At 37.8% G+C, this 14,666-nt stretch overlaps 1 protein-coding gene across 1 annotated transcript in view; it reads right to left on the reverse strand.

The window, feature by feature from the left end:
- Positions 1 to 5,096: 5,096 nt before the first annotated feature.
- Positions 5,097 to 14,666, reverse strand: part of Mogat1 (monoacylglycerol O-acyltransferase 1) — a 46,654-nt gene continuing 37,084 nt past the window's right edge. Inside the window, exon 6 of the mRNA XM_027941893.2 lies at positions 5,097 to 5,323. Within this exon, the coding sequence (XP_027797694.2) occupies positions 5,169 to 5,323 (155 nt within the window). The 3' untranslated portion in view covers positions 5,097 to 5,168. The remainder of the gene's footprint in view (positions 5,324 to 14,666) is intronic.

The raw sequence follows: 14,666 nt of genomic DNA on the forward strand, positions 1-14,666 counted from the left end.
CCAGCTTCAGCAACTTAGCAAGGCACTTAACCACTCAGCGAGATCCTGTCTCTAAATAAAATATGTAAAAGGGGCTGGGAGTGCGGCTCATTGGTTAAACATCCCTGGGTTCAATCACCAGTACAAAAGAAAAGAAAAAGAAAGCAAGCCCATACTTATTAGCAGTGATTGACTTGATTTGTAACTGATCACTTGTTCTACAAGCTTTTGAACATTCTGAATCAGAGAAGCTTTGTTCTTATGGCCAACAGTCGAGACCCGCATTTCCTGACTATATTTCCTCTTGCCGTCTCTGTTCTTGTTTCATTCCTGTGCACCTGCTGTTTTCAGTTGCTCTACACCCCCATTTCTGTTTTCTTTTATTCCATCCAAAGACTTGAAAGCATTGACTCTTCAGTGTGAGAATTTGCATTGCTCATATTTTTTCTTGCAACCTGACACTCATACTCAAGCCTAAATTCATTCAGCCTTACCAAGGTGTGGGAAATGAAAACCATTCTATCCAGGCTAAAAACCATATCCATACATGTATAGCTTGGGTCAAAACTCTTAGAAACTGAGAGCTAATAATGGCACAAAGAAACACACCATATAGAAAGTATTAAAGTTCACCATCTCCTATTAAAAAAATGTAGCAAGCGATAAACCGTTATTCTGTAGTCTTAAGTAATATAAATGAGGAATCCTCTTAGATAAATTTCTGTTATTTTTATTTAGAGGATTAAATTATTTCTTAGAAACACATGACTTAAGGTTCCTGTGATCCTGGAGAAATTTCAATGGCAACACCAAGAACTGGCTTCCCTAGAACAGGAATGGTATGGAAAAGGCAGAGTGGTCAGATAAGCCTGCATCCCCCACCAGATGTTATTACCATGTCAGTAAAATGCCGTGCAGAGACCGCAGAGCCGGAGGCAGCAGAGACCTTGAGATCATTCACTCCTATTTACATAGGAAGGACAGAGCCCAGGTCCCTAGCCAGGTAGTAAGAGACCAGAGTTTAAAGGACCACCTGCAACTAATGCCTGGAGAGTAGAAAACAGTCTCTGGGCACCCCAACATCACCAACACCCACATATTGCCAACACCACATATTGCCAACACCCACACATCACCAACACCCACACAGCAAGATTTGTAATCCAAACAGAAAGAGAAACAGTTCCAAGTTGGTCTGGAACTGGAATAGGAGAGAATACTAGGAATGTCAGGTTTATCTCTATTCTCAAGAAAGCCCAAGATAATTCTCAACCAGGATCTAAGAGCTATACAAAGGCGGCTGTGATTTCCAGCTGGATAAGGGCTGGAGCCAGACTCACCCGGGGGCTTGGGGCTGTCAATGAGATGACAGAAGCTCTACTTCCTCTCTGAATAATGGGATGGCTGTGGCCCCCACTAACCATGACAGCGCCACACGGGAGGACCCTTTCCTGGGTCCTTCAGTGGTCCCGGGCATGCGGCACCTTGCCTTACCCACTGCTCCAATACATCAGGCTCTAGTGGCCACAGACGCAGCTGAAAACTTGGGATTTTGCCCAGTTCACATCACCAAAATAGCTCTTGCAAAAGCAAAAAGTCAACAGTGTGGTATACTGGCCTCAAAAGTGAAAAATGTTTTCAGTACCAAGAAGACAGAGCTTTCTTTATAGTCATTTAATCCCTTGCTTTTAGATGACACTTGGGTTTAATAGGAGGATTCTTGGGTTTATTAAGCAGTGGCCACAACATAGCAGTTCCTCCTGTTTAATCCAGGATACCATAATAGGAACCCGGAGTCAGTGTGAATCTGCATTAAACCTCACAGGGGTTCAACTGCTGCATCTGCAGACAGAGTAATTAGACCAGGAAGTGCCTTCTAGCTCTAAAACTGGGCTGCACTGGCACAACCCACCCAGTGTCTGGGTTGGTGCCACAAGTGTTCACCAGGAGACTGCTAAAGGCCTGCACTGCTGGGGACAGGATCACAATGCAAACCAGACACAAATTTGGCTACTGAGAAACTCATAGTCCTGTAACTTACCTATGGATTGAGATCGACTTTCTTCTTTGAGTGTAAGACATTAAGGCATTAAGCAGGAAGTGTTTGGGAAGGATTAACTTCAAGAATCGTAATACAAGATACTAAAGAAACCTCTTTTTTTAAATATACCTCTTTGTTTTAAATATACCTCTTTGTTTTAAATACCTGCTTCTGAATTTGCCATCCTAGGGAAGATAGAGCAGCTGGTTGGTTATTTTAGAAGTTGCCCTGCTTTTTCCCTTATAATGATATTCCCACTGTACTTGAAACGACTCCTCCAGGCCCACAAGCACATGTTACATGCCTTAGGTTAAAAATGCAAATATGAGAATACAGGCTATTCCAGTAGCCCAATATGCCATTTGGGGCTAGTGGAAACAAACCAAAACAAAGCACTAATTAACAAAACCCGTCAATAGCACATCTTGTCAGAGGGAAGGAATGTAGAGCAAATGCACCCTAAACCATTTTCATAGTCATCACAACCTTTGGAAAACATGGAAAGTTCCAGAAGTGTGGATATTGCAACCAGATTCCACCTCCATGGTTCAGTGACAGAGACATAACCTCCTGCTGAAAGGAGGGATGTTGTGGTTAACCCCACACGTGACAAAGGCTCACCCTGGTCCCTGATGTATAAGCACCTGGTTTTCACTGCGGTGGCAAAAGGTGCAATGAAAATATCTAGCACCCCTGCAGGGGTGCCCCTTTATCATGAGCAAAACTGGCTGCCCTTCAGAAGCCCTGAAGCTGCAACTTTCCTCGTGAGCATAACAGACATAGCTGGCCAGAGACACTTTCAGAAACTCCTAGCTGCAAGACAAAGGAAATGACTCAGCCTGCCCCCAGTGTGCAAGGACAACAGAGGGGAAAGAAAATTCCAAATCAAACAGTACACATGCATATTTTCCCAAGGCAATAGGCCCAGATTCTCTGACAGTACTCCGGGGCTATTTTCGTTGTTGTGTTTGTTTTGCTTTGCTGTTTAAAATTTATGTGCCAATACACAGTGGATGGGAACCTTTTTAGCAGACGTGATCTCTATCAAAGCAGACCAGCAAATATAAAACACGGCCCACCGTCATATAATAGCAAAAATTCCTATTAAAAATTCACTTGCAATCTGTGGGACTTTCTGGAACTTACACCTACCCCCTGAGTATATGAAATGACTCCTGGCATTGGCTGGACTAGGACTTCTGGACACCCTAAGAAGTGAAGTGATAACCCCACCCCCTGCTATATGTACTTACCAAAAAAGAACATTTTATGCAAGCCAAAATTAAAGTTGCCCATATCTAGATTTTTTAAATGGTAAAATCTAGAGAAATTCATAAGAGAGAACTTTTAGTGCCTCTTCTTGACTGACTAAGCCTGGGCTTCAACTGCTTGCTAGATAAGCCATCTATGAAGGGTGGTCAGTGCCTCCTCGATGTTCAGTGTGAGATTAAAATCATACCTCTGTGATCACACGTCATGGGTTTTTAATAAACTTCTTCAAAGGGATGAAATGCATGGGTTTGAATTAACTTAAAGGTCCTGCTTTGACAAAACGAAACAAAACAAAAAGCCTGAACTGGTTTCAAGGCCACGGGTCAATGGATTCCTGGCTTGCTCAGTTTGTGTGAAGTCAAAGGAATTCAGGACAAAATACCGTTGTTGTCCCAACAGAACAACTGAAAAAGTTTGCTTTCTTGTATGTGAAATGCTTTCCTGCTTAAGGCAGCCCCATTCAGGTTCCAGCTCAGAGCTTAATGTCTTAACAATCAGGAACCTGAAGATGCATTCCCAATCCGACAGAAGGCAACTCAAGCTTGCTTACGAACACCCAGGACAGAGAAGGTACACAAGCAAGGTCTAGGAAGGAAGATCATGTGGAAATAAAGCATTCTCCTTGCTGCCCAGTTCCTTAACACTTTAGTGGCTAATTATCAAAAATCCTCCTGTGACCTGCTCCCTTCTAAGCAGCCCATAGCACCGTCGATTACTAGTGCAGGAAAGTCAGAGGGCAAATGATCTTCTTCTTATAGCAGGTTTCATTCTATGGAATAGCTTTAGAGCTTCTTCACATTATACCAAAGAATTTGTTTGCATGTTCCACTATAAATACCTTCATTAAACAAGTATTTATTTTGTGTCTACTAAGTGTCACTAGGAAGACACCAGGAAGCAGGAAGGACAAGGTCCTTGCTCAATCTGATTCAGAGAAGATAAAGCCCCCATCTGCTATGAACTGGATACCTCTCACCAGAGAGGGAGCCTTCTTCCAGAGCTTGGTATACAATGAAGAGTCCATTTGGGAAGAAAATTAAAAGCATTTCTATTACCATGAAAACATCTTAGAATCTCCAGTGTCCTCAAACATATATAAAATCATGTCTCCCAAACAAATGTCCCTATTTATAGCAAGTAAACATGTTTCTAAGCATGAATAGAAATGGGAAAATAAGGCTCATGTCCACATAGGTTTCCTTGGGGTAAACTCATCCTATTTCTAAAATGGCAAAAAAGTGTTGGACTATTATATAAAAATGATCTAAAGGATCAAATTATCTAAGCATTTAAAGTGACATTATTCACTAACAAATGATCTGTTCAAACAGAAAAAAAAAATATTTCCTCTAACTCTTGCCGCAGTCTGGCTGGGCAACAAACAAACTCTTTATATGGCAAATTTTTATGTGGCTCTCAACAAACTCTTTATATGGCAAATTTTTTATGCACTGTATCCTAAATGCTCCAGCTGTGCTAAACCACAGCTGTTAGACTTAGTAAAAACACCACCTTAGATAATTGTAATCATTAGTGAAAGGAGCTAATGACATTTTGAAGCTGTCACTTTTTTTCTTTTGAATACATGAATAATTCCAAACCTTTTCATAACCTGTAAAATGATTTATACTGCCTAAATGAGGAAGATTATTACATCTTTTAGTCATCTCTAACCTTTTCCTACAGTCATCTACCACATTTTTATTTACCCCAGATAAAACATCAACATGGGTCACCATAAATGATATTTTTCAGTTGCAAATTTGATTCCATTGTCCAAAGGTAAAAACAAAAAACAAACCAATAAACTTATTTAAAGTGTTTATTCTTTCAAGGGTTGTTCTCTTGTGCTCCTTAATGCCTTACAAGAGTAAAATCATTTAAAAATGAGAGTTTCATGCTCTGGAATTCCATACTTCCCCTTGTGCTCCTCAAATAATTTCCTTAGTTCCTCCATATAGGTCTGATGCAGCTCTTCAATCTGCTCTGGCGTTGGGTGCAGAGTCTGCTGAACGGGAATGGGGCGGCCAACTGCAAAAATAGACAATACATCATGCGTGAGGAACCAGAAGCACTCCACACAGCCTCCTGCCTCTAATGGACAGCTGTGGGAAGACCTGCCAATCAGAAGCCCCACAACGGCTCACTCCAATCCTTCCTTCATTTTACTGGCTGCCTACAGCGGTCACACCATCCCACTCATTAACAAATGCAGGACTTTCCTTCCCAGCAGACACAGGGTTGTCAGTCTCCTTGTGGTTTTGACTTTGAGTCAAAGGAGCTACTGTGCTGACTGCAGCTGTGAGGTAAGTGTGCATAGCTGTGTGTCCACGTCACCAGCATTGTCCCTCTGGCACAGCTGTCAGCCAGACCACAGTGCTGTCATTATTACTGAGCAAGAAATCCTCAAGTCATGTAGCATCCCTCTATTCTGCCTCCTGTTAATGTCTTCCTAAATAATGAAAATGTACCTAACCTCACAGTTAAGTCCTGCGCTAGAGAAACACAGAGTCATAAGGACTCCGCTGTTTGTAATAGTGGAAATCTACAAAGCAACTAAAAGTTTCAACAGAAATAAAAATTCTTAAGTAAACCATGCAACATTCATTCAGTGAAATCCTAGGCATTGACTTCTTAAAAGGGAAAATAATATAAATATGAAATATGTGTACAAACACAAAAGCATAAAATGTGTTAAGTGGAAAAAATAAGCTGTAAGATAAAGTATGATCCTATTTATGAAAAACAATTCATATTTCTAAGTGCATTAATGACTTTAGTGCATAGGGGGAAAAGTATGGAAAGATGCTAACAGTTCCTTGTAGGTGAGGAGGTAGGGATGGGGGAACTTCCATTTTACCTGTATTTTATGAATTTATTACAAGTAACAAAATATTTGTGTTTTGCCTGTTTAGTTAAAAACATAGTAATGAATCCAAAATAAATCTTGTAGCTTCTATACATATTTTAAAAGAATTTTATATAATAAGTGACTTACACCTCACTTGTAGAGAATATAAAAATGCACAAGACTTTGGTGCTTGCACTTACTCCACCCCCTACTGGTCTGATGCTGCTACTGATGTGAAGGGTTGAAGATGGCAAGAGAGTCAACCGCAGGGCCAGCAGCAAACTGCTATTTCTGACCTTTGGTTAACTTGGGCAAGAAGTCAATACATGAAGCTGTAAGCAAAGAAGTTAACACACACTAGAGAGGGTTCTTTTGTGTTACCCTGAGTCATGCCTTGCTACATACAGGGCTCAGATCTATGCTGGTAATAGAAGGTGGGTAGTTAATAAACACTGAGCAAAGGTAACAGAGCAGAAGGAAAGTGATTAATGACATTAGCATGGACATGGAGAAAGGAATGATATACACACCCTAATGGCAGCATCGATAATCTCAAACTGCTAAAGATTTCACCAGAGACAGCCGCCAGAAGCTTATAAACAATTTTTTTTCATAGTTTGTAAGTCAAACTTATAATAGTAGTCATCAGTCCTTTAGAACTCATCATCCCAGAGGTGGAACACCTTCAAAAACTTAGAGTATACAATATAATTCTAGGGGGCTGGAGTCGTGGCTCAGTGGTAGAGCGCTTGCCTAGCATGCATGAGGCACTGGGTTCGATTCTCAGCATCACCTATAAATAAATAAATAAAGGTCCATCGACAACTAAAAACATATATATTTTAAAAGATAATACAATTCTATAATGATGATCATATAATTATAATATATTATAATAATATATCATATAATAATTATGTTATAATAATATATAATATATTATATATTATGTTATAATAATAATATGTAAAGTCTAGATTATGATTTCCAAAGTATTTAAATGCAACCGTGTCAATTTCATTGAAATAGTTGAGAATTGAAAACTTGGAACTCAATGGTTAACTCAGCATAAGGAACCGGAAACAACCATCGTGCTGTTGATGGTGACTGGAAATATGGACTAGGAGAGGCTGGTGTGGTGAGGGGGTGGAATTGGGAGGTGGTGTCCGACAAGCACCAGGTGGGTCTGGGTTTATTCTTAGTGCATCAGCAAGTGCGCTGAGCAACTAACTTTCTCTCTGTTCTTAAATCTTCACATGTCTGGGATAAAAGAGTAGAACTTAATTTGGAAGTGTCCTTCCAGCTCTGAACTTTGAGGAAAAGATTTTGAGAAATATCCATGTAAATCTACTAGCAAATTTGTGGTTTTATAGAAATAGCGGGTTTATTCTTAGTGAAACTATCCCAGTGAGAGGTCTTTGCAAGGCTTCAAGGTGGGTGGGGATTAACAGAGAGACAGGTGGTCTAAGAGGATGAAATGTGTTGCTCCCAGATTACTTTAATTAGGAGCTGTGCATTCTGAATTAGTGAGTCATCTTTCCTAGGAGCTTTCCTGCAGTTAATTCCAGTTCTGTTCTTTTCTTATTAATACTTTTATTGTATCTCAGATGATATTTTCAAAAAGCTCAAGTGGTGTGCCATATATAGTGACTTTAACATAAGGCTTTTCCCTATAACTGTAAGATGGACAGAGTCTGCTTGCCTTTCTCTTATTTATTTGTAGAGAAACCAAGGTGCTAAAAGTTACTAACTACATACAAAAAAATTAATATTAAAACTAGAGGAGGAGCAGATGACCACGACCCCAGCCCACCACATGGTAGGAGGAGAGCAACTCCGGCCGGCTGTGGGGTAGGAGGATGGGAACTGCTCTGTGGCTTCATCTACCAACACGTGGGGTGGCTTTACCCACTGGCTTCCACCTAGTGGCAACAGCCAGGACCATCTTCTAGGTTCCTGCAGGCAAGGTATTGGTAACCTGCAGGACACTACAAGATTATGAGATAGAAACTATAATACCTCAAATCCACACTGCTAGAGAGGAAGGCACAGGGACAACATGAAGAAACAAGGGAGGAGAGTGCCCAAAACTGATACAATAATAGATTCCACTGACAGCACAGTAGATGCAGTGTCAGAGAAGAAGTTCAGAATGTACATGGTTAAAATGATCTGCAAAGCAAAGAATGAAGTAAGAGAACAAATACAGGCAACAATTGACCACTCCAACAAAGAGATACAAGAGGGAATACAGGTAGCAAAATATTACTTCAAGAAAGAGATAGGCAGAAATCCTTGAAATGTAGGAAAAATAAACCAAATAAAAATTCAATAGAAAGCATCAACCACAGACTAGATCATTGGAAGACAGAACTTCAGGCAATGAAGACAAAATATGTAATCATGAAAATAAAGTTGACCACACAGTGAAGATGGTGAGAAACCATGGAAAAGAACCTCCAAGAATTATGGGATGATAAGAAAAGACCAAATCTAAGAATTATTGCATAGAATAAGGCACAGAGATACAAACAAAAGGAATGGACAATCTAGTCAATAAAATAATATCAGAAAATTTCCCAAACATGAAGAATGAATTGGAAAATCAAATAAAAGAGGTTTATAGGACACCAAATGTACAAAAATTACAACAGATCCACACCAACGGATATTATAATAAAAATGCCTCGCATGCAGAATAAGGATAGAATTTTAAAAGCCATAAGATAAAAGTTTCAGATTACATACAGAAGGAAACCAATTCAGATCTCAGTAGATTTCTCAACCCAGACCATCAAACCTAGGACATCCTGGAACAACATATACCAGGCTCTGAAAGAAAATGGATGCCAACCAAGAATCTTATATCCAGCAAAATTAAGCTTCATATTTGATTGAAAAATAAAAACCTTCTATGATAAACAAAAATTAAAAGAATTAACCATGAGAAAGCCTGTACTACAGAATGTTCTCAGCAAAATATTCAATGAGGAGGAAATAAAAAACAACAATGAAAAGCAACAAAGGGAAGAACTACACTAAAGGAAATCCAATCAAAGGAGAAACCAAGTCAAGTTAAAAACCAAAAAGAAACCAAAATGACTGGGACTACAAACCATGTCTCAATAATAACCCTGAATGTAATGGCCTAAATCTATCAATTTAAAGGCATAGACTGGCAGATTGGATTAAAAAAATCCAACAATATGCTGCCTTTAAGAGACTCATCTCATAGGAAAAGATACCTATAGACTGAAAGGTGAAAGGATGGGAAAAAACATATCACATGTGCCACATAAACAAGCAGGGGTTTCCATCCTAATATCAGATAAACCAAAGTTAGTCATAAGAGATAAAAAAAAAAGAACATTTCATACTGCTTAAGGAAACCATACATTAATAAGACATAACAATCATAAATATCTATGCCCCAAACAATGGAGGTTCTACATATATCAAACAAACCCTTCACAATTTCAAGAAGCAAATAGATCACAACACAATAATACTGAGTGACTTTAACACACTTCTCTCACCACTGGATAGATAGTCCAAACAAAAACTAAACAAATTACAGAACTCAATAATACAATTAATGACTTAGACTTAACATACATATATAGAGTATCTCATCCATCATCGAGTGAATACACCTTCTTCTCAGCAGCACATGGATCCTTCTCTAAAATAGACCATATTATGCCACAAAGAAACTCTCAGCAAATACAAAATAAATAAATAAATAAATAGAGATACTATCCTGTATTCTATCAGATCATAATGGAATAAAACTAGAAATCAATGATACAATAAAAAATAGTAGCTGCCCCAACACCTAGAGACTAAGTAATATGATGTTGAATAAGCAGTAGGTAACAGAAGACATCGGATAGGAGATGAAAGAATTCTTAGAGGTCAATGAGAACACCAATACAACATATCAAAATCTCTGGGACAGTATAAAGGCAGTGCTAAGAGGAATGTTCATTTCATTGAGCTCATTCATTAAAAGAATAAAAAGTCAACAAATAAATGACCTAACATTACATCTCAAAGCCCTAAAGAAAGAAGAACAAATCAACATCAAAAGTAGTAGAAGACAGGAAATAATTAAAATCAGAGCTGAAATCAATGAAATTGAAACAAAAGAAATAATTTTTAAAAATTGACAAAACAAAAAGTTATTTCTTTGAAAAAATAAATAAAATTGATAAACCCTTAGCCACACTAACAAAGAGAAGGAGAAAGAAAACTCAAATTACTAAAATTAGTGATGAAATCATGACGGACACTATTGAAATGCAGAAGATAATTAGAAACTATTTTGAAAATGTATACTTCAATAAAATAGAAAATCTCGATGACATTGACAAATTTCTAGAAATATATGATCTACCCAAACTGAATCAGGAGGACATACACAATCTAAACGGATCAATTTCAAGCAAGGAAATAGAAGAAGCCATCAAAAGCCTACCAACCAAGAAAAGCCCAGGACCAGATGGATTCTCAGCCAAGTTCTATAAGACCTTCAAAGAAGAACTAATCCCAATACTCCTCAAAATTTTCCATGAAATAGAAAAAGGAGGGAACACTTCCAAACTCATTCTATGAGGCTAGCATCACCTGATACCCAAACTAGATAAAGTCACATCAAGGAAAGAAAACTTCAGAACAATATCCCTGATGAACATAGATGCAAAAATTCTCAATAAAATCTTGTCCAATTGCATACAAAAACATACTAAAAAATAGTGCTCCACAATTAAGTGGTGTTCATCCCAGGGATGCAAAGTTGGCTCAACATACAGAAATTAATAAATGTAATACAGCACATCAATAGACTTAAAAGACAAGAATCCTATGATTATCTCAATAGATACTGAAAAGGCATTCAATAAAATACATCACCTCTTTATGTCCAAAACACTGGAAAAACTAGGAATAGTAGGATCATACCTCAATATTGTAAAAACTATCTATGCTAAGTCCAAGGCCAACATCACTCTAAACAGAGAATAATTGGAAGCAATCCCTGTAAAAACTGGAACAAGACAGGGATGCCCTCTTTCATCACTTCTATTCAATGCAAGTCCTTGAAATTCTAGCTAGTGCAATCAGACAAACAAAAGAAATTAAAGGGATACACATAGGGAAAAAAAGAATTCAAACTATCACTATTTACTGATGATATGATTCTATATTTTGAAGATCAAAAAAATCCCACCAGAAAACTTCTAGAATTAATAAATGAATTCAGCAAGGTAGCAGGATATAAAATAAACACCCATAAATCAAATGCATTTCTATGCATAAGGGGTTGAATCCAGTGAAAGAGAAATCAGGAAAAATATCCCATTCAAAATAGCCTCAAAAAATATAAAATACTAGGGAATCAATCTAACAAAAGAGGTGAAAGACTTCTACAATGAAAACTACGGAACACTAAAGAAGGAAATTGAAGAAGACCTTAGAAGACGGAAAGGTCTCCCATGCTCTTGGAGATAGGAAGAGTTAATATTGTCAAAATGCCCATACTACCAAAACTGTTATACAGATTTAATGCAATTCCTATTAAAATCCCAATGAAATTCTTCATAGAACTATAAAAAGCAACCATGAAATTAATTTGGAAAAATAAGAGACCCAGAATAGCTAAAGCAATCCTTAGCAAGGAAAGTGAAGCAGGAGGCATCACAATACCAAACTATACTACAGAGAAATAGTAACAAAAACAGCATGGTATTGTCACCAAAATAGACATGTAGACCAATGGTACATAATAGAAGACACAAAGACCAACCCACATAAATACAGTTATCTCATACTAGACAAAAGTGCCAAAAACATACATTGGAGAAAGGACAGCCTCTTCAACAAATGGTACTGGGAAAACTGGAAATCCTAATGTAGCAAAATGAAATTAAATTTCTATCTTTCATCATGCACAAAACTCAACTCAAAGTGGATCAAGGACCTAGGAATTAGACCAGAGACCCTGCACCTAACAGAAGTAACAGTAGTTCCAAATCTTCATCGTGTCAGATTAGGCCCCGACTTCCTTAACAAGACTCCTAGAGCACAAGAAATAAAATCAAGAATCAATAAATGGGATGGATTCAAACTAAAAAGCTTCTCCTCAGCAAAAGAAACAATCATTGAGAGAGAGCCTACAGTATAGACAGCAAATTTTTACAACACATCAGAGCACTAATCTCCAGGATATATAAAGAACTCTAAAAACATTGATAAACCCTTAGCCACACTTTGAGCCAAACTTTGAGCAAAAAAAAGAAGAAAATCCTATCAATAAATGGGCTAAGGAACTGAACAGACACTTCTCAGAAGAAGATATACATGAGATCAACAAATATATGAAAAAGTATTTAACATCTCTAGTAACTAGAGAAATGCAAATCAAAACTACTAAGATTTCATCTCATTCCAGTCAGAATGGCAGTTATCAAGAGTACAAGCAATAATAAGTATTGGAGAGGATATGGGGAAAAAGGTACACTCATACATTGCTAGTGAGATTGCAAATTGGTGAAACCACTTTGGAAAGCAGTGTGGAGATTCCTCAGAAAACTTGGAAAGGAACCACCATTTGACCCAGGTACCACTCCTCGATTTATACCCAAATGACTTAAAATCAGTATACCATATCACATAGTATACTATGTCACACAATGTTTATAGCAGCTGAATTCACAATAGCTAAATTGTGGAACCAACTTAGATGTCCATCAATAGAAGAATGGATAAAGAAACTGTGGTATATATACACAATGAAATATTATTCAGCATTAAAAGAGAATAAAATTGTGGCATCTGCAGGTAAATGGATGAAGTTGGAGGATATTATGCTAAGCACAGTAAGCCAATCCCAAAAAACAAAAGGCTGAATGTTTTCTCTGATTAATAGATGCTGATCTATGATGGGGGAGGGGGTCATGGGAAGAATGGAGGGTCTTTCTATTGGGCAAAAGGGAGGATAAGGAGGGGTTATGAGGGTAGGTAAGATAGTGAAATGAGATGGACATCATTACCCTAGGTATATGTATGATTGCACAAATGGTGCATCTCTATATTTTGTACAACCAGAGAATTGAAATGTTGCACTCCATTTGTGTACAATTAATTAAAGTGCATTCCACTATCATGTACAACTAAGTAGAACAAATTTTAAAAATCAATATAATAAAAAAATATTAACATTAGCACTCCTGCCTCTTATTACTAAACTAACCCTAAACTGGGATTATAGAGTAAGAACTCTTTTTCAATTGCTTTTTTTTTTTCATTATGATGTCTTTATTTTATTTTTTTTAACTTTCTTATTTCTTACATACATGACAATAGTGGAATGCATTACAATCATAATTATCCATTCACAACACCATTTTTCGTAACTGTATATAAAGTATGTTCACTCCAAATTATGCCATTATACATAAGCTCTATTATTATTGTTATTATTATTATTATTATTTGCATTCCAATTGCTTTTTAAGGATAAGACCAGAGGTAACAAAACAAAAATTTGCTCATCATGATCACATGTTGACTGACGAACACAAGGCAACCTATCATGCAGAAAAGAGGTTGGGAACCACCAAACTCTGAGCAGTGGGAATAACTTCTTTTCTAAGTTCAGTACCACTCTTGCTGCTCTGAAGCTAAATTGCACTTTTACTGGACATAGAGCTATTATTTATGGTGGGTCCACTAGATATCATTAAACTGAATCCATGAACAACTGATGAGCTGCCACTTCTGTCCCTGTTGCACAAAAGAGAACAATGAAGCTGTTAGCGAGTCCAAAGAAAAATATCATGAACCCAAATAGCAGTGTCAGAAATGTAAAACTTGAGAGTTTGGCTATGGCCAAAAGGCAATGAGCTGGGACACTCGTGTCCCTTCCTGCCATAGGCCTCAGCGGAGTCACTCTGCCTTCTGCAAAAAGGAGGGCAGATGGAGGGAATAGCTGATCAAAGCTTTGGCTCTGAGGCCCCTATTGTGCTTCAAATCCAACTCTTCTGTGACTTAGCCCTAAGCTTTTAGGACCAACACCGAATGTCTTGGGGCCTCAGCATCTTGAGAAGCTGGTGTGTTCTAAGTTTCATCGTAGTTCCGTTCTTACTAATTCTAGTGCTGAAGGTCAAATGAAAAGATTAATCTGAAACTGTTCTGAACTGAATTATCACATATTGGGATATTCCAAGAAAGGTCCCTGAAGCCCTTGAAAGACCAAAATCCTGGGCTGGAGTTGTGGCTTCGTGGTAGAGTGCTTGCCTATCATGGGTGAGGCATGGGGTGTGATCCTCCGTGCCACATAAAAAAGAAAATAAATAAAATAAAGTTATTATATCCAACTATAATTAAAAATATTTTTTAAAAAAGACCAGAATTCTCTCTCTTTGCAAAAAGTAGACTGTTTACTACTATGGAGAAGGGAGAAAAAAAAAAAACCTTTCAACACAGACTTAAGTTATTTGCAAACTGCTGCAAAATCTCTCCTCG

This window comes from Marmota flaviventris, chromosome 11, assembly GCF_047511675.1.
Source record: "Marmota flaviventris isolate mMarFla1 chromosome 11, mMarFla1.hap1, whole genome shotgun sequence".
NCBI classification, from domain to species: Eukaryota; Metazoa; Chordata; class Mammalia; order Rodentia; family Sciuridae; genus Marmota; species Marmota flaviventris.